The sequence below is a fragment of the Styela clava genome, chromosome 13 (assembly GCF_964204865.1).
Source record: "Styela clava chromosome 13, kaStyClav1.hap1.2, whole genome shotgun sequence".
Taxonomy (NCBI): domain Eukaryota; kingdom Metazoa; phylum Chordata; class Ascidiacea; order Stolidobranchia; family Styelidae; genus Styela; species Styela clava.
The window spans coordinates 5,157,369-5,181,411 of NC_135262.1; the positions used below are offsets into that span (position 1 = coordinate 5,157,369).

A 24,043-nucleotide genomic window follows, 5' to 3' on the forward strand; every position below is an offset into this window, starting at 1 on the left:
AATAAAGAAATCAAATCTATATTGAAAATTCCACTATATCTCTACTGTCTATTTTCTTCTTATAAACCTAATTCTAATAATACTGGTTCAGGGTAATGATTCATCTGGAGGTTCAACTGGAGAAATACTTGGAAGACGATGTATCGCATTATTGAAGAAAGCTCTAAAACCAGAAGTCTGGTTAAACTCTGATCTACATTTAGGATGGCTTGAAAAATTGTTGCTTTCTGTTGAAGCTTATCAACAGGTGTGTCCACTTTATGCAAATAAAATTCAATATTTCGAATGGAAAATACTGAATACTTATACAAAAATATTTTTTGTTTATTTCAATTTTTAATTATCTAACCTTTGAAGGTATGAAGGAAATGATATCAGCTAATAAAAATTAAGTTTACATCATGTTGAAAAACCTTGAATGCTATACACATGTATAAGGTGTTATTGTACTACTTATTCGAGGTGGATGAAATATAGGATGGCTCATAGGCCAAGATTGAGATTAAGTTAGAGTTGGGGCATTATGTCCCAATGTTTATTTGATCCAATATCGATTATGTTCTAAACTTTTTTCAGAACAATATGAGCAACATTTGTACGGCACTTGATCTTCTGACATTATTACTCCAACATTTACCAAAGGAATCAATCTTGACAACTTTCAAACCGATACAAAATGGAATTGCTGCTTGTATGAACTGTTCATCTACCAAGGTAAGTACAAAATAGGTCACTGTGAATGTGACAGTCGGTAGTTGGTGTATCTCCAAACAGATAAACCATTTGCTTGGTGTACTCGTAACTTGTGATGAATACATGCTTGAAAGTACCGGATATATATTTTGAGAATAAAGAAAGAGAGAGGAAAATTTATTAATTGCATGATTTTTCATAATTCTATTTGGAGTTTAAATGAAATTTGTGACTTTACGAATTGATTTAAAATAAGAATTTCAAAGTTTACACTTTATTAGTAGGGCTTACTCTCAGGCAAATTTGCATTTTTTTATAAAGGATGTTGTAGATGTTCTTGTTGGTGACAAAAGCCATAAACACTCTACTGTAGCAAGGACTGCAACAATTCTTTAACACTAGTTGTCATAAGATTTATTAATTTGGATATTGCACTTATTCAATAGTTGTCAGCATCAAATATCAGCAATTGAATTTACATAATATTTTCTTATATTTGACAGATTATTCGTTCTGTGCAAATGTTGTTATCTCGATTGATGTCAATTTTTCCAACTGAACGTAGCATATTAAGTGTCTCATCAATGCATGAACAACTAGAAGTCTTATACACGGCCGTAGGAAAAAATATACAAGAAGGACTCGCTACTTATGAAAAGACAACAAATGCTACAGCATCAAGTACGTATTTATTTTGTTTTCGATTAATTTTATTGGCATTGCAATTAACACATCTTTGGTTCAAATCCCATGCTCTGTTTCATGTGACCATCCTCACCCAGGGTGAAATAAATTGGGAAGACAATGCCAGAATGATTCTGGTCCTTCCAAGTAAATAGTAGTTACATACATATATCAGTAGCTGCTTGTACAGGACCTTTATCAGAGCAAAGGCACGACTAAACGTCATATAAAAAAGTAAAGTCTAAAGTATCTTATACATTTATTGACATTGGATTTCATGCAATGTAACTTGTTATTTCTGTTCTTTAAATGTGTCTCTTAACTTGTATCATTTTTGTATTCACGAGGTGGAGATGCGGAAATAATTTGGTATTAAACCAGCTTATCTGTTTAATAGCTATTCATTTTACTGCTAAAACTAAAACTTACTTCGTTTTTAGGTCTCTTCCCAACTCTTCTCATTCTGAAGTCAGCATGCACTCACAATGTGAGTTACATTGATAGATTGATGAGTGTTTTCATGAAAACGTTTCTCAAACTTGTTAAAGATCATCTGAATCCTGCACAGGCACCAGGACAAACTACTCCCGAACCTAATCCAGGTATTCTATGTTTTTCTCACCAACACACTACCACATGGACTGCTGTACCCCACACTGTCATTATTTCCCAGTGATAATGCCAGATTTTTACAAATTGCATGCAAAATTCCTCCAACTTTATTAATAGGGATGAACTATAATCTCACAAAAAAAAACTGCTAGGAAATGTATTGAATAAACTTTTGACTACCAGCCCCTAAGATCCACCACGCACCTTTGACTGACACAGCGTTAAATTGGGTATTCTTCATGCGGTTGCACAATCATTAAATTCTCTTCACAAAGTTTTCATTGACTATTGTGACTGGAATATGTAGTCTTACAATCTCTTTTGGGATAATTATTTACTGGATTTAGACCTCATTCTGAAGTCGGCATGCACTCACAATGTGGTTACATTGATAGATTGGTCTTGTGCATACATCCCATCTCCAGTATTTATAAATATTAATTTTTTTATATTGCTTTTACGAGACGAATAAACATACATACAAGATTGTACAGAATTATTATTTATCAGTACAATGATGCCTTTCTTGAATGGTTAGCTGAATGAGCTAAAACATCCAGCCATGGGTCAGTTCCTATATATATATATATATACCAATAGGGCAATACATATCAAACATGTGAGAGAACAAATATACGGCATTATTTGAAATTTATTTCTTCAGAGTCTTAGATAGAAATGAGATACCTCACTCTCATTTTTGAATTACCCTACTAATCCCAAATTGATGCTAACAAATTAAAAATAAGCTTTTTCAATATCTTTTTGTTTTCTTTCCAGCCTCTGGTGAACTAATCATAATATGCCTTGAACTTGTGAAAAACAGAGTTTCAGTTATGTCAAGTGACGTCAGAAAAACTTTTATCCAAAATATTCTGGCTCAACTTATTGAAAAATCTGTTGATGGGAAAATTTTGAAAGCGATTACAAAAACTATGGATGAATGGCTGAAGGTGGGTTCTTGTAATATTTTTCATGTGGACTTTCATGTAACTGGATAATAGTGTTTTCTTGTTTTAACATTCTACACTCTGAACATGGCATCACACAAGCAGCAATTTTGAGGTTAGATGCTTCAAAAGTTTGGAAGGATCGGATTTTTTCTGGTTTGGCATTGCCAACCTAATTTATTACACCCTGGGTGAGAGTGGTCACATGATTTACACTCAAGATTTTAACCTGTAACTCCGTCACAGTCGAATATTTACTGCATCAATTACTATGCTTTGATGTTCACTATATCATTGTTTTTAGCTTTATATGAAGGAAAGTTTGCAGAGATGTTCCATAATAAGCCAATCAGAAATTTCTTCTCTTTATTCCTTTCAGATCAAATCGACTCCTGAAGCGAGCCAGGTTCCTACAATGAGAGAGAAATCCCATTTGTTATTAAAAATGATGACATTCATTGAAAAAAGATTTCCAGACGATCTTGAATTACAAGCCAGCTTTTTGGAACTTGTCAACTATGTTTACAGGTTCGAATTTGGCAAAATCTTATTGTCCATATTTTTCCGTGACTAGATTTATTTTTGGATAATGTAAATAGGTCAATAAATGCTATATATATTATTACTTATACTTAGTTTTTGTGTTGTAACCATTTGTTTTTATTAACTGCTATTTGAGTTCTTACCTAGTTGATTTTGATGCTAGATTTTATCCAATTACCTGAGCTATATAGGAGTTAGTTAAACACAACCTGAACTTGACATTTTTAATAAATACCTTCGTTGTACATTCAAGATATTCTCTCTGATTCATGTATATCTAAATTTTAGCATAATTTGGTTGTAGAAAAGCCAAATTTCATGGGAGATACCGTTTGAAATTGATCAAAAATCAATGTTTATTCAATCGCATATGTATAATTTTGAATTGCATATATGTGCATGTGACATATGTGCATATGTCTGCAACATATGTGTAATGCCGTCTTCGTAATCATGTTTTGGTCTTTAATAAAATGATAAAGTATTCATACTACTTCAATACTGATTGCTAATAATATTATTTGTTCGGCCAGAGATGAAAGTCTTATTCGAAGTGATCTGACGAGCAAACTAGAACCTGCGTTTCTTGCTGGACTACGATGCAAACAACCAGCTATTCGACAAAAATTTGTAGAAGTTTTTGATCGCAGCATCAAACAGAAACTTTATGATCGTTTGTTGTACATTATTTGCTCTCAAAATTGGGAAGCAATGGGAAGTCATTTTTGGATAAAACAATGCATTGAGGTGATAATTCAATTTGATATATTTTATCTACATCAACCGTATCATCAAACTTAAAACAACATTTGGTACTCCCTTAGTGTATGTACCAGGTTAGGGTTAGGCCATCATTTTATTCCGGTTTTTCCTTTTTAGTTCTATTATGAGTTCTGAGACTGTCTGTGTTAGCCAAGTGAATATACCCCCTGGCAATAGGTTTCAGTCCCGTTACACAACATGTAAAATAGGCGAACAAAATGAGTTTCCTCCATATCGGTACATATGGAGGAAACTCCATACATACATTTCTGGAGTGCCCAACATTCCATGTTCCAAACCTTAAAAATTAATTATTTATTTAGTATTAAGGTATAATTAGTAAATGCCGGCAACAATAATCTCGATAAAATGATTTTCATATATTCTATAGAAATTTCCAGTAAGTATATCATTAAACTAAAGACATTATGTGTGCTGTTAATCTGAAAAATTATTATTAAATTGGTATGAATGAATAATTATTGAATGCCCATAACTAAAGTTACTCCAATAACACACCAAAAGAACTGGACATCGAACAAAATATTGCACATAATCATTCCAACTTCACATTTGGTTGGTCATGATCAGTCATCTGTAACTGCTGACATCATTGATCAATCTCAGGCATCTGGCAAAACACTAGTTGCCAGAAATACAATAAGAATACAAATAACAATAATACCCTGGTAGTATACTTTGTTCAGTGTGAATATATCCGCTTGTAATAAAGTATCAGTTTAAATCGAAGAGGAGTGCTTGTTCTTCCCATATCATTCCGACTCAGCTCATGTCATACATTATCAACTCCAAAGAACTCAACTATTCACAGAGAACACTCTGTCACATGAAAAAAAATTGGTTGTTATTTTCTTGTAACTACATTTGATTTGATACCTCTGTTTTTTTCTCTTCAGCTTCTATTTGCTGTTTGTGATAAAGGAACCTCGATATTTAGTCGTGGAAGTCCTTACCTTCTACCTTCCATCACAAATGTTGTGAATCTGGCTGATAGTCAAGAAAGACAAGTATTTGAGATGATGAGTCGTGTTAAGACTGAACCAATGGAAGTTGACATGGACAATAAAGATGATGTAAGCAAAATTAATGTGAAAATTATTTTAATGGTTTTTAGCCATGCTTATGTTTTATTTTCCTAATTATAAAACTTGAACACATTTCCATCGTATTGCAAAACAATAACTCAATATTTATTAGCTCTCAGTTGGGGTTACCCAAGACTAACTACCATTGGAATTTCCATTGTTCTCTCACAATTTCCAATTTCACTTCTCTCTATTTGAAAACAAACCCAACAATTGCTAATCATTATTTATGTGCATGCTATCGAGTTTCTTATCGTAATTGATAAATGCTTGTCTGAAGAAGTCTGACCCTGGTCATACGAAACGTTATAGAAATACATTTGTACCCCTGCCTATAGGATTTCAGCCCTTTTCACATCTTGATGTAAAGTAGGCGAACAAAATTAGTTACATCCCTTTATTAAAATTAGTACACACACTTCTGGAGCGCCCCTGGGTGCACTGGTTTTGAACGCATGGGTATAAATTTGTAAACGGTTTGCCACCTTCATAAGCAGTTCATGTCCCATATCTGACATGGACTGGTAACCGGACCAGAGAAGTCGGGATTCAGTGTATGAATTTTCTATCTTAATAATTGTTTCCTCTTTAGAGATAAATGATAAAATCTTTCTCTATCTTTATTAAGAAATACTAAATTCATTGGTAATCGTAGTTTTTCATTTAATTTTTGTTTTGTTTATTTTATTCAGGATGAATCTCAAATGATGGAGACTAATTCAATCAGTGGAAACACACGACTAAAAAGCCCTATCCAACATTCAAAGTCGAAGGATCCCAAGCAACTTTTGGCAACGCTAATAACAAAGTACATTTTATTTTTTTTCATTTATATCCCAATTTAGCCATACTCGGATCATAGATGTAAGACATAGGTAAGAGATGTAATAAGAAACTGTGGTAATTTATATAATTTGTGTGCATAGTTTGGTATATCTGGTATATCTCATATCTGTTTACTGGCAACAGTAAATTATTAGCTGAGTCATAGTTGGCATGCTTTTATCTGAGTCATGTTTTGTTGGTGCTTGATAATTTTATTGTGTACTACTTCTAGGTGCTGCTAACGTTTAGGTTGATTAAAGCTTAGTATTTGTAGATAGATTTGTTTGTAAAGTAATAAACTAAACTTAGGTTAAGACAAAAACAATGTTTTTTAAATATCACGAGATATATTTCATTTATAAAGTATGTCTATAATATTTTCTATTCCAGACATGGGAGATTCTTGGAATCCGTGACAGAAGTAAAAATCTGTTCGTTCCTGAATTCAGTGACTCAATTATGCCATCATGATACCGATCTTGCAAGCAAAGTTTGGATTCAACTTTTCCCAAGAATTTGGAAAGTTCTCAGCGACAAACAACAAGATGTAAACATTGTTTACTGTTTTTTCTTTTTTTAAACATTATATTCTTGTTCAATAGGAAAGTATCTTCTTTTTATTAGTTTTAATTTCCCACATTACAGTATATTTTTCAACTCTGCATCTATTTTAAAACTAGGGCACGAATCGGAAAGCTTTTACAAGATATTTTTTAATTTCTGCATTTGCTTTTATATTACCCTAGTTGCATCATATCTGTTTTGAGAATTCAACCCACCCAATATCTTATTCAGATTTCCATTGCTCACACCTGAGACGTAGAGAACAAATTAAATCTAATTCTTGCCATCAAGATTTTTGGAAAAGCAGTTCTGACTCCCATACTTGAGAGTAACAATATTTCTAGTTAAGCCTTCTGACCATTTAATAACAAAATGTAAACTATTAAAGTGTTTGTGTTTTCACCCTTATTGTGTTTTACTCGAAATATCACAAAAAATGTCGCACTTCCAACATCTACAAATCTCGAAAAATCGCAGAGCTTGAAATTATATTGAGTTTATTATGTTATATTGAGTTATTTCAAAAGTATTTATTCAGTACTTTATTTCTTATCTTATCAGTCCTTTGCTTCTTATCTAATCAGTATGTTGCTTCAGATACTTCGTGGAGAAATTGGATCTTTTATATGCAGTGGAGCCCATCTTGTGCAGAAAGATTGTCAACCATCGTCGTTACATACTTTTGTTGAATCTTTATCTCACTGCATACCGCAACTCAAACTTAGGCCATGCGTTGTGAAATATTTGGGAAAGTGAGTTGGGTTCTTTATAGATGTACCAATATATATATCCTATATACCAGTAATAAACGTTTTTGTAGTGTGATATCAGTAGCAGATATTTCTGGGAGTCCATTCACTAAATTTTGTAAAAAGTCATGTTAAAGAACTCAAAACTTGGTATTTTGATAACAAAATCTCGTAAATTTCATCCAAGCTTTTGCGAGAATGTTGATGCTTTACTAACACTGTTAAAAGCTTGTTATGATTCGTGGATGCCTGCCTTGAACACCATTAATGTAAAAATGTAAAGTGTAAATGCAATCACATCTTTGGATATTTTTCAAATATATTTTCCATCTTATTGATATGATGAGCTTCTGTGGCCAAATCTTAGGAATTTCTGGGATTTGTAACAAATAATGTAACACATCCTTGAAGTAGATATCCTCGTTAGTGAATTTTTTTTCTTCTTGATACTTTTCACTAATATTATCTGATGCTAGTATCAGATAGAGCAAGTTTCGTACCATGTCAGCTTTTCGAAGACTGCAAGTTATAGGATTGCCTTTTTACAGGACTCATAATCTGTGGTTACGTTGCGCCATCATGCTTGAAAATTTATCCACAGAACGTGGACTTTATTTGGCGAAACCCAAACAACAATCTCGTGGTTCTTCATCTTATGTCCCTGAGAATATTAATTCTGAACAACAAGAGGTATGTGTGTTTTATTTAATACCATGTGAGAATCAAAGAGATATGTGTGGATATGCACATAACCTTAATTATGTTGCTCTAACGAGTCGAACAATGAAGTTCTTTTGAATGTTCTTTAAACCCTTTTCTCATGTGATATATATTGAGAAGTTTCAGGTAACACCTTGCCACTGTACAATACTCTACCCCTGTTAAAAAATATTTTAAGATGATAATCATATTGCTGGTTTCAAATATAGTCTACTCAAATTATAATGCCCTGGGTGAGGTGATGGTCATAGCATTTGAAAGCAAGGAATTTAATCTGTGGCGCCAACATGATGATACACTCTTGGATGCTGAGAAATTCTTTGAATCTAATCGAAGTCTAGAAACTGTTGGGCACACAACGCTTTCTGGACACAAGGAATATTTTTTTTCTCTTGTATTTATTAAAGCATTATTAAAATAGGAATATATCATTTGCTATATGTCCTACATTCAATACAATACAATTCTACATTCAATAAAGTACATGGCCTTCATGTAGGAATAAAGTTTATTGCCTGTATACACGACTTGCATTGTTTGAAACTTTTTTGACTAATTAGATAGCGAATACTTAGAATACTACTTACATTTTAATTGATATAACCCACAATTTTCTTTTTCAGATTCTGGATTCCTTGTGTAACTTATACTCACTTCTGAGAGAGGAAGATATGTGGGCTGGATTGTGGCAAAAACGTTGTAAATTTCCTGACACAGCTAAAGCAATTGCTTTTGAACAACAAGGATTCTTTGAACAAGCTCAGGTTAGTATCAATAACTTCATCTGTTTTCATCATGAAGAAAGGATAGAATTAATATTTAAAAAAATAAAGGGAAGATTAAGATGACCTTATCATAGGATAGGATTTTTATATTATCCCGATGCAGAGAAAAGTTGATAAGATGGCTCAATTATATGGTGTGCCACGGCATCTCGGCTTTGTAAGCCTATGACAGCAAGTCGTCAGATATCTTCTCGCACCTGTTATCCTACAAGACATCCTGCAAAATACCCTGCAGACTAATGTCTTTCTAAGCATAGTGAGCCGAGTCAGTTTTATAACCCATTTTCATTTTATGATAATTGCACTGAAAAGCTAAGTAAACTTCTGATGAATCATTTTTGTCTTTTTAGTCAACGTATGAAAGTTTAATGTCTCAAGCAAGAGATGACCATAATAAAGGTCCCGCACCAATAACTAACATTCCTGAATATCAAGTTTGGGAAGAACATTGGATCAGATGCTGCAAAGAACTAAATCAGGTAAACATCTTCCTAATATATATGTAATGCGGTCACTTGTAACTGAGTAGTATAGACCTTGTCAATTGTTAGATGTGGTAACTAATATTGAACATAATGTTTGTGTATCATTGATAAGACAATAATTTTGTTTTTTTATACGATTACCATTCTCAGCTCTTGCTCACAAAATGGCCTTGTTAAGCATTCTCCTATATCTAACGATATATGAAGATTTAATATTTTTCTAAGGACCCGAATATTTTATTGGGCAATGCCTGATAAATTACACCCAGGATGAGGGTAGTGTGTCATTGCAGCAGCAGTCATTGTACTGCGTAGATGAACTATGATGACAAGTAAATATTCAGTAAAGATATTCAGAGTATTGACAGGTTGCGAGTGAACAGTCATTTCATAACTGATATCCTAGGGCTTATTAATTCCTAGCAGCTGGTGGCATCTGAGTTGCATTCCAATTGACAGGAAATAAATGTTTGAAAATATTCAAACACATATTGGAATTCGGATTTTTTAAATGCTTCAAAACAACCCACTACTTTTATTTATAATGTATTTGAATGAAAATTAGTCTTTTTATTATCCGGTTTAACTAAGTAATTTTTGATTTTCGATAATTTGAATTCAATATAGTTTCAGTTTTCAAATTAATTTTTTTTATATTTTTGTTAATTTTAGTGGGAAATATTGACAGAATATGGTAACAAAGGAAGTGTTTGCAATTCACATCTTGTATTAGATTGTGCTTGGAGACTTCCTGACTGGACAACTATGAAAGGTGGGTGGAAATGTTGGTTTCGTACTAAAAAAAACAGGTTTTTATGTTTTTTTTACTAACAGCTTATGAATTCCACGATTGGCACATCGGGCTATGCGTTCAAATAGGCCTGTCATCGCACCTCCGATTACTTTGTTTGGAGGATTGCTGAACTCCTTGGCACTGTGAGGTGATTCATGTAACCGCTGGTTTGGTTACGGCTTCCTCCACAATCAAGTCCAGGCGTCTTATCATCATCTGCAACTGGTTAACTAATCCCATACCTGACATAAACCGGTAGCCGTACGAGAGAGAGGCTGTCTTAAACCCATATAATTATTGACTGTCTCATCGGCTTTCCTCTCTCCAGAACATTTATAACAACCACTGATCCTCACTCCTGATTAATTTATTTTGTTGTCTGTCCTTTCTCCTAGAATAAATATGAAAAGTCCTATCTTAACCATGAAGGCCCGACCAGTGATTCATTCATCTGTTTTAAAAAGACGGCTGAATGAGGCTATTATGTCATTTGCAATGGAATTCATAGATTAAAGCTTGAATTGCTGCCACACCTATGTTTCATAAACACTTATCTAGATACTTTAATCGAAGTGTGTGTGGTGAGGAGATATCTATTTCATGCAACTGACAAATGCAAATTTTATTATAATTACATGATGACTGTAAGTCCTGATATTTTTAAGATGCTTTGGTTCAAGTTGAACTTTCTTGCCCGAAGGAAATGGCTTGGAAAGTCAACATGTATCGAGGATTTCTTGCAATATGTCATCCTGACGAACACCATCTGCATCTCATTGAAAGACTCGTTGACATGGCTAGTTCTCAAGCTATTAAAGTAAGTAAAGGGGTATTTGAGGTTTATTACTTTAAAAAGCACATTTTAGCTATTCATTCACATTCCTGATAGTTGCCAGGAGAATACATACTTTCTAATATTGAATGTTACTCAAACAGTTTATTTAGAATAACCGAATACATATTCTAGATTAGAAACTAGGAATCACATCTTAACCAAAATACAATAACCGACAACAAAACTAGGTAGTCACTGAGTCAAGTTTAAACAGACTGTTGTTATATATACCCAGTGTATATAAACACTCATATGTATAATCCACACAAAGAACGATAACATTGCAATAAGGAAGAGTACATGGTATAGCACAATTCAACAGAAACCATTTAACATATTTAGGTAATACATAAATGCTTTTTGGAGGGAATTTTCACTGTTTGGTCTGGTTTATTCAGGCTTTGGTATAACCACAGAGAACTTCTGTTTTGCAGGAATGGAAAAGATTACCAAGAATAGTTTCTCACATTCACACACCTTTACTACAAGCTGCTCAACAAATTATAGAATTACAGGAGGCATCGCAGGTGGGAATCAAATAATATATCCTTAAGTAATGGTTTCACTCAAGAATGTACAAAATGAATATTTGAATACATTTGAAATTGGTTAAATTTGATTTATACAATATGAGGAAATATACGATTTTAGGAAGGGTTTGAATTTTTTTTATTTAAAAATTTGTAATTTCAAGCATTTGACAATGAATTGTCAGATAAAAATGGCTTGACAATGTTTATTTTAATTTATCATAAATACAAATTTAATTTCTATTCACAAAAATTTTCAAATTTCTCAGCTAAATATGATACAATTTAAAATAGATTTAATATTCCATTTAAAAAATATTAGTTTATCATGTATATGGGATGGCGAATTATTGATCTTACCATCCCCTATCATTAAAATGTCCAATTTCTTGCTTTTGTGAAGGTTCATCAAAGTTTGCAGCCTAGTAATCTTGGACGCAGTAATTCTCTTCATGATATGAAAGCAATTGTAAAAACTTGGAGAAATCGACTTCCTATGACATCAGATGACCTTTCACACTGGAGTGATATTTTCATATGGCGTCATCACCATTACCAGGTAAGATAGTATTCATATTAAATTGGTGAGAAGCTATTATTATCCGGTCAGACTTGAGTCATCATTTATCAGAGACTCCCAAGCGACTGGAGTCACTTGACTCATACTTGTACACAACTAACCGCCAGTGAGACTTGACTCTGTGATTAACTCAACTTTGAACTCAGACTTGGATGATCTGTGCCCCGACTAAACTTGCGCTCTGGGTTTAGGGACTTCTACCCAACATTAGTCCTAGTATTTGACTTAGTCATCACCATTACCAGATAAGACGGGAAAGTAGATAAGCTGACTCAATCATATCTACAGGAATATACGGCCTTCTCAACCTGTTTATTCTGTCTCTGGGATGGGAAGCTTGTATGCTAACCTTTGTGTCAAGTTATTTGCTGAGTTACTCAAACTTACAAATTTCTGTAAAGGATCTGGTATTGTTAGAGATACTAGAACAGTGGTTCTCAAACGGTGGGGCACGCTATTGAGAACCACTGTACTAAAATCTTGTCTACTTCACATTCACCCTGAGAATGTGAGGCAACATCTGAAATGCTACCATAGTGTGATCAAAATTACAAGCAAAAAATGAAAGTGAGAATATGAGGTCTTGGAAGGAAGGAAGATAAATGCCAACAAATCCAAAACACCCTAGTAATGTTGTGATCAATTACAATAAGATGGTAATTGTTGAAATATCAATCTTTTTCAGGCAATTGTACAAGCCTATGATGATATGTCGGCACTTCAGCCTGATCCCAATTCAAACCATGCAATGTTGGGGGTGCATGCATCTGCATCTGCTATCATTCATTACGGAAAAATTGCTCGGAAACACGGCCAAATCAATTCAGCTTTAGACTCATTGTCAAGAATTCATTCCATTCCTTCAGTGCCGATTGTAGATTGTTTCCAGAAAATACGGCAACAGGTTAAATGCTACCTGCAAATGACTGGTGTTATGGGGAAAGGAGAATGCATGCACGTAAGACAATTTTTGATATTAGTTTGTGGACAAGATCTTACATAAGTTATTGCTCCAAGTAAGCTGTATACAAGCAGGCACTTTGTTGGGTATTCTCGTAGGGTGTGTAGCTGTTTAGGGTTAGGTCATTATTTTTATCCGATTTTCCTTAGGCTTTCCTTAAAATAGGTGAACAAAATTAGTTACCTCCATATTAGTACACATACTTCTGGAGCGCCCTTTGTTGTATCAAACTACTAGGACTACAGGGATGAAAATGGTTGATATTGTTACTCTAAATTTTGGTGTGTTTAGTTGGAACAATTGCCTGACACACCATGACTCGGCCAACTCATGATGGCAGCATTGTAAAGACTAATATTCTGATTCCTAGCACTCACAAAAAGTACTTTGTTTTTATTCTACTCCATATTCTTGCAAAAAATATTTCTGAGAAAAGATGGTTTTAATCATTGCCTCTTTGGACATACAAACCATTAAAAATGTGTATGTGAAAATGAATTAACATTAACAAATATATTTTTTCTTTAAAATACAGCCATATTTCATTTTTTTTTGAAGAGTTTCGGTAATGACCTAAAAATACTTACATACAATTTTTATGGCTTGAAAATATTATATTTTAAAAGGAATAAATTGCATTTTTGAAACATGAGTCCATACACCCTAAACAAAAATGTGATTGGGCCAGATTTTTCTTTCTGATTTGATCCTATTTATTGTTTCAGGGTCTTGAAGTAATTGAATCGACAAATTTGAAATATTTTACCAAAGAAATGACGGCTGAGTTCTATGCTTTGAAAGGAATGTTTTTGGCTGAAATTGGAAAATCAGAAGAAGCAAATAAAGCATTTTCTGCTGCAGTACAAATGCATGATGTACTTGTGAAAGCTTGGGCGTTATGGGGAGATTATTTGGAAAATGTTTTTGTACAGGTACATTAGATTATTACAGAATTTTGAATGCTTATGGTTTGAACAAATTTTTTCCTAAAGTTTTTTGATGTGTTATGCATTTACTCTAAACTAGGCCAGCAGCTCATGATACATATGATGATACTATTCTTTTAATATGACCATTGACATTGACTGGTATCTTTTTCATTGGCATAGTTCAGCAGGGTATAATAAATTAGGTAAGCAATGCTGGTGTTGAAAGATTCTGGTCCTCCATAATATTAGTAGCTCCTCACATATTGTTCGATATCAGTCACTGCTTGTTCCAAGCGAAAGAAGTGAAGAAGTGTTATATGAAAAAAACTTATTCAAAAGACTTCATAAAAGTTTTACTCCAATACAACTTCTAAATGTAGTTTCTATTTACTAATAGAATCCTAATACAAATTGGGTAGGCAATGATTCCAGTATTCCTAATGATTCTATTAGGAGTATATTATTTTTCTAGCAACCTTCTCAAATCAAGCAAGGAGTTTCAGCCATCACTTGCTACTTGCACGCATGTCGGCATCAGAACGAACATAAATCAAGAAAATATCTTGCTAAAGTTATTTGGCTTCTTAGTTATGATGATTCTGAATGTGCTTTAGCTGACGCTGTGGACAAGGTATTGTTTTAATATGTATTTAAGATTAGGCTTCGGGATGGTTTCATCATGGTTAAATAAAGTGATATTTGAATAAATGTGAATGCTTTTTTTGGTTGGTTTTATAATTATGTAACATTTTTCATTTTATCTCCAGTTTCGAGTGGACTTGTGTATTCATGATGTATGAGATTGACTACAAATTACAATTTAGTTATTTACAATTTTTTGACTTTTATATTTTTAGTCATTGCTGGTGAGTTGGACAAAAACAAATTTCACGTAATTGGAATAGAATAGAAATATGTATTTATTTTGTGGCAAAAGAAAGTCTTTTAGATATGATTTTAATATTTATCCTGGAGGGGATAAGTCAATAAGACAACTTAATCATGTGTCTAATTAATCACAGTCAAATATTTGAACTTTTTAATTATTGTTTGATTATTTTTCAGTATTCCGTTGGTGTGCCGCCAATTCAGTGGTTGGCTTGGGTACCTCAGTTACTTACCTGCTTGGTTTGCAGTCATGGAGCCAAAATACTCAACTTGCTGAGTCATGTAAGTGAAGTCATTATTGCCTTATCATTGTTTTCTTGGCTTGTTTAATATTTTCTTTTTTAACTATAAAATTTACAGGTTGCTAGAGTGTTCCCTCAAGCTGTATATTTTCCAATTCGTACTCTATATCTCACATTGAAGATTGAACAACGAGAAAGATATAAAAGCTCAGAAGTGAACACTGCTGGAACTGCTGTAAGTCAGGTTATTTTTGATAAACTAAAGTGTGCATGTTTGTCTGCTACTTGGTGGTAACTCAGTCCATGGGGGGTAAAAATGCGCCTAGGGCTATAAGGTTTTACTAGGCTTATCTAACCAGGAATAATTATATTTGCAATGATATAGAATATATTTGCAAAGAACTCCTTAGTTTCTAGGCTTTCATTAACTAGGACTGAACTAAGAAAAAGCAAAAACTAATGAAATGTTACAACCTTGGTACACACTAACCATGCATATATCACAATAATATCTGTGCTGTCACTATCATTAGTCATATTTCAGCTTTGTCACACATCTTATCAGAATTGCAAATTAATGAATTTTAGCTCTGCAGATTTTTTTGTAGTCTCATGGATCCTTTTTCTCTAACAAATATGCTACATGGTTGTCGTTTTTTAATATTAGTATTTGAGAATATTTATCCTGAGTTTCATATCAATCTTCAGGTTTCATCTGGTAATGAATCCTCTCAAGAGTCATCTTCAGGTATTTTATTATTATTTATAAATATTGTAATAATATTTGATAGTTTTTTGCGGCTTCAATTCTGAACAATGCTCTGTACAACCATCTTTTGATATGTAAGAAGATTTTTGAAGAACCTGAATCTTTCCAGCCTTGCTTTGCTCACTCAGTTATTAACATCCTGGATAGAGTTGTGAACTTGTGATCATGAGATTTGAACTGGATAGTGATAACATTCAATTGCTTGCTGCTTTTGAGTGTATAAACAAGAGTTGACTGCTCCTATTTTTCATATCAGATCAAGGCCACTTATGTTTAAGAGCTGACGACTTTTATTGAGTCACTTTTTTATCAGTGAATAAATGTGGTTTTTATATGTGGTTCCTTTTTATACTTGAAAAGAAAGAAGTAAAGATTAATTCGTCTTTGTTGGCTGTGTTCACTTGAGATATTCTGTTTCTTGTCCTTTGAACATTGCATTAACAAGATCATTTAATCTGAATTTTTTGTATTCACTATCACAACATGACTAAAACTATTTATTACTCATAATCCAGGAGAAAACAAACCTAACGTAGTCGTTTCACAACAATCTCAAACCCAATCACAACAACCCCAAACTCAACAACAAAATACTACGGCAGGTGGGAGTGATTCTGGCCCAATTCGTGCCACACCATCTATGTGGAGATGCAGTCGTATCATGCATATGCAGAGAGATTTGCATCCAACGTTGCTGTCTTCTCTTGAGGGAATTGTTGATCAGATGGTCTGGTTTCGTGAAAACTGGCATGAAGAGGTACAATTTTAATTGTAAAGTGAATTTTGAAGTCAAAAAACTTTTTTTCTGACCTGCAAATGACCTTGGTGCACACTCAAGTTAAAATATATCTTATTGAAATCAGAACATCTTCAAATTATTAAAAATAACAGATTCAATACTTTGTAGATTAAAACACATCCAGATGTTGATTGTATATCATCTATATAGTCTCAACACTATACCTCCAAATTGTTGCGAATTACAATTTCACAAATTTGCAAAAAGTCTACCTATCTGGGCTTCGATTTAGGTATATGTTTCATACAGTTATTTTTCAAATGCAAAATCAATCGATTTGTATAATATTTATTCTCATCAATAATTTTTATTTCAAAAATGAATCATTGAAAATCTTTGTTCTTTTTCAGGTTCTTCGCCAGCTTTGTCAAGGACTCGCAAAATGTTATTCTGTTGCATTTGAGAACAGAGCAGCAGTTTCGCAGGCTAGAATTACACCTCATACGTTGAATTTCGTCAGAAAACTTGTCTCAACTTTTGGTGTTGGAATTGAAAATGTCTCAAATGTTACGCAAACATTTTCAAGTGCAGCCTCTGAGTCGCTTGCTCGTCGAGTACAGGTCAGTGTCTACCCTGGATCATTGTTGCCAATGTGCTGATCGTGTGTGATAAATTCTTGATTTAGACTGGTCTTTCTTCATTGTTCTCAATCCACATATGATTTAGAACTTGTGTAAATACCCCGCGATCTTCAATTTTGTGAGGACATTTATGTGCGAGAGGATTGCTGAATTCCTTGCCATCGTAGGGTGATTAACATAATAAGTTGTGAATCTAAGATTACCGGTTGAGCTATTCTCATACCTGACATGGACTAGATGAGAGGTTGTGGTTCGCCATATGATTGAGCTGTTTCTCCTCTCTCTAAAAACGAATGTGCTATCATAGGTTGATTAACACAATGAGTTGTGAATCTGATATGATTAACTGTCAAACTATTCTCATACTTGACATGGACTGATAACTAGATGAAAGACAGGTTTGTCATATGATTGAGCTGTCCTTCCAACTTCTAAAGATAATGTAAAAATCCTATCCTGTGGTATATTTCAGCTACATGTCACACAGTATCTTTGAAACACTTCAGTGTGGCCACTGAGAGTTAGCAACATTCGAACATTCAAATCTTTGTTGCTTTGCTCATCACGAAACATCATTATAATCAGAAATTGACTCTCCGAATTCAGCTTAGCCTGTTGAAGCTATTTTTCACTATGGAATATTTTTCATTAGCAAATGTGCATTTTTTCACTTCTTCTGTTTTGTTCTACTCAGTGTACAATTGCACTTTTTGTTGGTTGGATGAAGAAATTTTGTTTAACTATCAAAAGTATTCGAATATTTGTTTCAAAACAGGCTACAGCACAAGATCCTGTTTTTCAAAAAATGAAAACACAATTTACAACTGATTTTGACTTCAGTATACCGGGATCAATGAAATTACATAATGTCATCCAGAAATTAAAGAAATGGATCAAGATATTAGAAGCTAGGACAAAGGTAATGTTGGTTTGATCAGTTGTTTCAAAACTGGGCATTGCGAGTGTTGCAACACAAGAGTGCATGATTCTAGTGCGTAAAGTAATTTCAAGTGCATCACAAAATATTAATCCATTACCGTAAAAATATCCATTTAGAACTTGCCATAAAACAATAAAAATCATCAGAGAATAGTATGACTCAAGGAATACGAACATCCTGTTTCATTATTAAGTTTGAATGAATTATAAAACTTTTACTTGTCGTAAGTGTACTGGAGGAGTGAATTTTCAATTCAGAATTATCATTTGTTAAATAAAGTCATTGCATCGCGAATTCAAAAAGTTTGGGAATCACGGATTAGGTTATACTAATAGCTTGTTGCTTTTGCAGGATTTCGGAAAATTCATAAATCATTTCCTATTTTTAGGTTATGCAAAAATCATTCTTGATCGAGGAAAAATGTCGTTTCTTGAGTAACTTTTCTGCAAGCACAGCAGAAGTTGAGATTCCTGGGGAATTTTTGATGCCAAAAGCAACTCATTATTATGTTAAAATAGCAAGGTTTATGCCTAGAGTTGAAATTGTTCAGAAGCACAATACTGCTGCTCGGAGGTTGTATATTAGAGGGCACAATGGAAAAATTTATCCTTATTTGGTATGTATATGATGAATTATTATATTTTAGTTGTGTCTGTGAATATCGCTGTGTGAAACCTAGCATTGTAATTCCATTTTTCCTGAACTTGAATGAATATAAAGTTAGACCGATACTAATTTTTTTCAATTTTTCGATGAATTGCAGACTTTTTAAAGATATCCACTATTATACATCTGAAATTTATGCTCTAAACGAGCCTCTATATATATATACGTGCTATAGAATATATATTAACATAGAATATAAATTAACTTTTCTTTGGAGGACATAGAGTTTCTAATATTACTTCATTGGTAAGGTGGAGCAGATGGATATTAAAACTGAGCTGTCTAACCTACAACGCCAGAGTAGCTGTGTACAACGTACACTGACAATTAGACCAGTGTACCCATAAATTTGAAATAAACTGATCAAAATAAAAGTTCAAAATCCAGTTTTAACTTTCGTTGATTTCATTTTAGGTAATGAATGATGGATGCCTGATTGAATCTCGACGTGAAGAACGAGTATTGCAACTATTACGTCTTCTCAATCCTGGCCTTGAAAAAAGGAAAGAAACAGCAAAACGTCAACTTTTATTTACTGTTCCACGTGTTGTTGCTGTTTCTCCCCAGATGAGACTTGTAGAAGACAATCCATCTTCTCTCTCATTGCTGCATATATATAAACAGAGGTTTGTGCTTTTAGTTTTCACAGATGTTAAACGGAAAGCATACCCAGATCTAGTTTAATTGGAGGGCATTTCAGAAAGTAGTATATGCGGCACACTAGTATCAATATGGACTTAGCTTAACCTCAATCTGGTCACAGCTATCTCTTTCGCTTTTCACTGTTGTGGGTGTGGTGGCTTAGTATTTGACTTGACAATGATCGCATCACAGGTCTAAATTCAGCAACATTCAGGTCTAAATAGTAACTCCTCACATATAAGTGGTAAGTGGTATGCAGAGCCTTGTGTAGAATGGAAAGTGCATGAATATGCCGTGAAAAAGAAGTCACCATTGGTATGTTAACGTATGTTGCGCAAACATTGTATGGTCTAATGACCTTGATTACTGCAAGCTTGTCAACATATGTAACCAGATCAATGGACTATCTTCTGGTCGAGTTACTTCTAAAATAACAAGATAATTATTTAGAAACTATCCTAAAACTTTCGTATTAATATAATATCCAGGTGTGCGAAAAAGAATGTTGAATACGATGCCCCGATCAGTCGATATTATGAAAGACTAACATCTGTGCAAGCAAGAGGAACTCAGGTATACTTTTATAATATGTAAAATGTATAAAAAGTAGAATTTGATAATCAATTACATAATTTGTTTGTTATAATGATATATTTTGTCAACTAAACCCAATCTTTGAACATTGGTGAAATATAGGCTTGCCGGTTGGCGCATTGTGTTAAGTGTTAGGAATACACTCGCCATCACACATATTATTACCCTGTGTAAGTTTGAATCTCGTGAGATAATTGTGTGATAGAGGATTGCTGGACTCCTCGCCGCTGTAGGATGATGATTCAGTAATCGTTGGTCAGTGATAACTGTCTTCACTATGAAATCCATGCATTTGAAACAGACTGCTGACTAATCCCATACCTGACATAGACTGTTAATCGGACAAGAGGCCATGGTTCGTCATATGATTAAGCCATCTAACACTTCACCTCCCAGAATAAATATGGAAATCTTATCCTATAATAAGACTTAAAATAGTGGCAACCTTTTATTTAATCAATATTAATATAATATCAGTTCCTGCTTTTTGAAAACCATTTGAGTCATATTCTACCATTTAAATAATTACTTTATGGCATTCAGGTTGGTCACCAAGTACTTCGAGACATCCAGAAAGAAGTGCAAAGTAATACTGTACCTCGCAGTATGCTGAAAGAATGGGCAACACATACTTTTCCTGCTGCTACAGATTATTGGACTTTCAGAAAGACGGTCACACTTCAGTTAGCATTACTGGGATTTGCAGAATTTGTCTTGCACTTGTCAAGACTCAATCCAGAAATGTTGCAAATTGCACAAGATTCTGGTCATCTTCATGCAGCATATTTCAGGTAGGCACCCCTGCGTGATGGAGGCAGTATGTTTCTTGCTTTGTTTACTTACTAACTTGCTTATAAGAAGTGCAACTACCAAAATATTACCTTAATGAAAAGGCGTTCATTCATTTTTGCCCAACTAGTCCAATGAGAATTCAATTGAACATTTTAAAATCTTAATTCATTTTGTGGTTTATAAAAAGAGCTTCCTTAAGAAACAAATAAACTATTGCTATTTGATCATTGTTACAACTTAAAAATTGTTTCAACTTTGTTTGTGGCTCAAGCCATAACTGACTAGCAGTTACATGAATCGACCTGTCATAGCAAGAAGTCCAGCAATTTTCTCACACATAATTACTTTCAAAAAGACACAACCTACAAACCCACGCAGGACAATCAGCAGTGCTATTTACCAAGTCTAATGCTTCCTACCCTCCAAATTTGATACTGATTTTAAAAAATAAAATACAATTACAAAACTAGGCTATTTTTCAACTTTATGTGAATGAGATAAATTAAGCTTGACAATATTTAAATATTTTACTTCTTTTACAAATATAAACTATTGTTTTTGATTCAATAACTTTTGCTAAATGCGGATTTCTTTCTTTTTTCAGATTTGATGTTGGTGATAATACCGGTGAATTGGATGCAAATCGATCAGTTCCTTTCCGTCTTACTCCGAATATCACGAGTTTTATTTCACCTGTCGGTGTTAGCAGTGTCTTAACTGCTGCCATGATTGCCACTGCAAGATGTTTCATGCAGCCTAGTTTTAAGGTTGGTGTTTGAAAAAATTCATTGGAATGAATTTCCAATAAGTTTGAAAAATTATACAAATGGTCAATTTAGATGTCTCATATCTTCTACATATGGGACAAATAGCCCCCTGTTTTTATGCATCATTGACTGTTTACAGAATAGAAAAAGAGTAATAGTAATTCTAAGCAGTTTTCATTGCCTTTTCATGAATTTTTATTTGTATGTGTTTAGGTGGAAGGCTTACTTCGTGCTATTCTCCGAGATGAAATGATAGCTTGGTATAAGAAAAAGCAAGATGATGTCACACAACCTGCAACTATGGTTCCTCCGAATACACAACCCCCTGATATTGCAAGGTATTTCATATCTAAACAACTGAATTTCTCTGTAATATTTTATACTGAGTGTTATAAATAGGGCATAGAATTCATCATATAGGTTATTTATAAAGACTCTTGCTTTTCTGTTGTAGGTTCTGCTATACGCTATCTTACTGTAACCACACTGTAAGTGTGATTCTTTGTATAGATATATATAGCATGAACTTTTTGTGAGCCATACCAAGAAAACCCACTTGATATTCGTAGAAAAGAAGCAAGTGTATAAGACAGACAGCTAAATTAGAATCATGTATATTTGCTATGGATACCAGTCCAGGTCGTGCATAAGCGTGTTTACCAGTACAGTACCGTACCGAAGTAAGCGGTACTCGTACCATTTCAATGATTATCTGAAATCTGCTGTGATGATGATGATTATGTCACAAGAAAATTTGCCAATGGCGATCACCATTCACCAATTCCAAATATTTGTTGTGACTGCTTTGTTTGATAAGGACATTTTGCAATAGCTTTGTCGAATTTCTGTTTGAACATGATCTGCATCCCTTGTTTCTGTTAACGTAAAAAAATCCAAGGTTGTCATAACTACTCTTATTCCAGTGACCAGTTGGTGGCGCTAGTGAATCATGCTGTCAAAATGATAATGTCTCGTCTTCAAAATCTCGCTGAATTCGAGGGCGGAGAAAGCAAAGTAACATCGCTCGTGAATGCAGCAACTCTACAAGAAAATCTGTGTCGAATGGATCCTGCATGGCACCCATGGCTATGAAAAGCACCACATAATTTGTTGTATATACAGTACTTGGTTTTATGAAGTAAAATGACACTCTTGCTATTTTCTGACTAGCGACACACTTTCTAGAAGGCTGATGGCTTACTAATCACTTTTTTCGGCTTTAGTGGTAGAGATCATCGCTAACAATTTGTGCTTTCCTATTGTCCGATAGAAATGCCTGTGGTTGCTTACCTTTCAATCATGTTGTTTAAGTTTTGTACATTTAGTATCATATTTTTAGTTTTCTGTGTTTGAATAAATATTCGTACATGGACTGTATATCAGATTTTGTGAGTTGTATTGTGAATTCAGTCAGATTGGGATTATAGTTTAAATTTGCACCCAACTTATTTTTTTATGTCAGAATTAATATGTGTCGTGTAATAGCAGAATTCGCTTCAACTTATTTATATTCTGGATATGAATGGCCACGACAAGTAGGATTTGGGTTTCAGATTTATCCTGAGGTAGAGAAAAGTCGATAAAGACTGATTAGGAGTCCAGCAATGCTTTCGCACATAATTATGCCTCGCGGCATTTGAACCTGCAGTGTAAGCAGAAGTGCGATGACAATCGTTTTCCCGATGGTTAGCACGATGCGCAACCCGTCGAGTTGAATATATTATTAAGATGTCAGCCCGTATAAAACATGATTCCGATGGTTGAACTAGTAATCGTTATGTTTTTTTGCCGTCAGCCATAAGGCGTGCTTAGTGTTGTTTTAATTGAGGATTCCGGTTTCAAACCTCATGCTCGCTAATTTGACCCATGGCGTGATAAATTGACTGGGCAATGCTGAGCTAAAACAATTTTCTACAAATAGTAGATAGTATTTATCAGCGGATGATTGTCCAAGCCATACTCGCGAATGTTTGAAAGAAAATTCCTTTCCAATGGATTTTTCTTATTCCTTCAAAGAATTATGTGATACCGTGATTCTATATAATAATAGAAGTAATATTGGTCACTACGTACCCTGAAGGCGTATGTACACATTCTACATTTACAATAGAGCGACAGAAGTGTTGAGAGAAAATCTTAATTCGCATTTTTCTCGCACATTTGCCACTAAAATCGGCAGAGTTGATACGAAACTCTGATTTCGCATAAAAATACGCTGCGTGTGTATTTGATAGATATGATTTTCTTATTATTTAAC

General features: G+C 33.9%; 1 protein-coding gene across 1 annotated transcript in view; it reads left to right on the top strand.

Annotated features, from left to right (window-relative positions):
* LOC120332315 (transformation/transcription domain-associated protein-like) overlaps positions 1 to 23,163 on the top strand; it is a 53,767-nt gene extending 30,604 nt beyond the window's left edge. Inside the window, exons 42-75 of the mRNA XM_078119096.1 lie at positions 92 to 247; positions 577 to 714; positions 1,197 to 1,374; positions 1,818 to 1,979; positions 2,770 to 2,942; positions 3,319 to 3,467; positions 4,016 to 4,229; positions 5,162 to 5,338; positions 6,043 to 6,158; positions 6,566 to 6,722; positions 7,337 to 7,491; positions 8,037 to 8,178; positions 8,832 to 8,972; positions 9,344 to 9,472; positions 10,151 to 10,250; positions 10,937 to 11,088; positions 11,541 to 11,633; positions 12,040 to 12,195; positions 12,902 to 13,174; positions 13,903 to 14,109; positions 14,579 to 14,737; positions 15,172 to 15,276; positions 15,355 to 15,471; positions 15,945 to 15,984; positions 16,521 to 16,762; positions 17,155 to 17,364; positions 18,161 to 18,304; positions 18,714 to 18,941; positions 19,406 to 19,617; positions 20,122 to 20,206; positions 20,771 to 21,018; positions 21,624 to 21,786; positions 22,000 to 22,124; positions 22,710 to 23,163. Coding sequence (XP_077975222.1) covers positions 92 to 247; positions 577 to 714; positions 1,197 to 1,374; positions 1,818 to 1,979; positions 2,770 to 2,942; positions 3,319 to 3,467; positions 4,016 to 4,229; positions 5,162 to 5,338; positions 6,043 to 6,158; positions 6,566 to 6,722; positions 7,337 to 7,491; positions 8,037 to 8,178; positions 8,832 to 8,972; positions 9,344 to 9,472; positions 10,151 to 10,250; positions 10,937 to 11,088; positions 11,541 to 11,633; positions 12,040 to 12,195; positions 12,902 to 13,174; positions 13,903 to 14,109; positions 14,579 to 14,737; positions 15,172 to 15,276; positions 15,355 to 15,471; positions 15,945 to 15,984; positions 16,521 to 16,762; positions 17,155 to 17,364; positions 18,161 to 18,304; positions 18,714 to 18,941; positions 19,406 to 19,617; positions 20,122 to 20,206; positions 20,771 to 21,018; positions 21,624 to 21,786; positions 22,000 to 22,124; positions 22,710 to 22,878 — 5,415 coding nt within the window. The 3' untranslated portion in view covers positions 22,879 to 23,163. The remainder of the gene's footprint in view (positions 1 to 91; positions 248 to 576; positions 715 to 1,196; positions 1,375 to 1,817; positions 1,980 to 2,769; positions 2,943 to 3,318; positions 3,468 to 4,015; positions 4,230 to 5,161; positions 5,339 to 6,042; positions 6,159 to 6,565; positions 6,723 to 7,336; positions 7,492 to 8,036; positions 8,179 to 8,831; positions 8,973 to 9,343; positions 9,473 to 10,150; positions 10,251 to 10,936; positions 11,089 to 11,540; positions 11,634 to 12,039; positions 12,196 to 12,901; positions 13,175 to 13,902; positions 14,110 to 14,578; positions 14,738 to 15,171; positions 15,277 to 15,354; positions 15,472 to 15,944; positions 15,985 to 16,520; positions 16,763 to 17,154; positions 17,365 to 18,160; positions 18,305 to 18,713; positions 18,942 to 19,405; positions 19,618 to 20,121; positions 20,207 to 20,770; positions 21,019 to 21,623; positions 21,787 to 21,999; positions 22,125 to 22,709) is intronic.
* Positions 23,164 to 24,043: the final 880 nt, after the last annotated feature.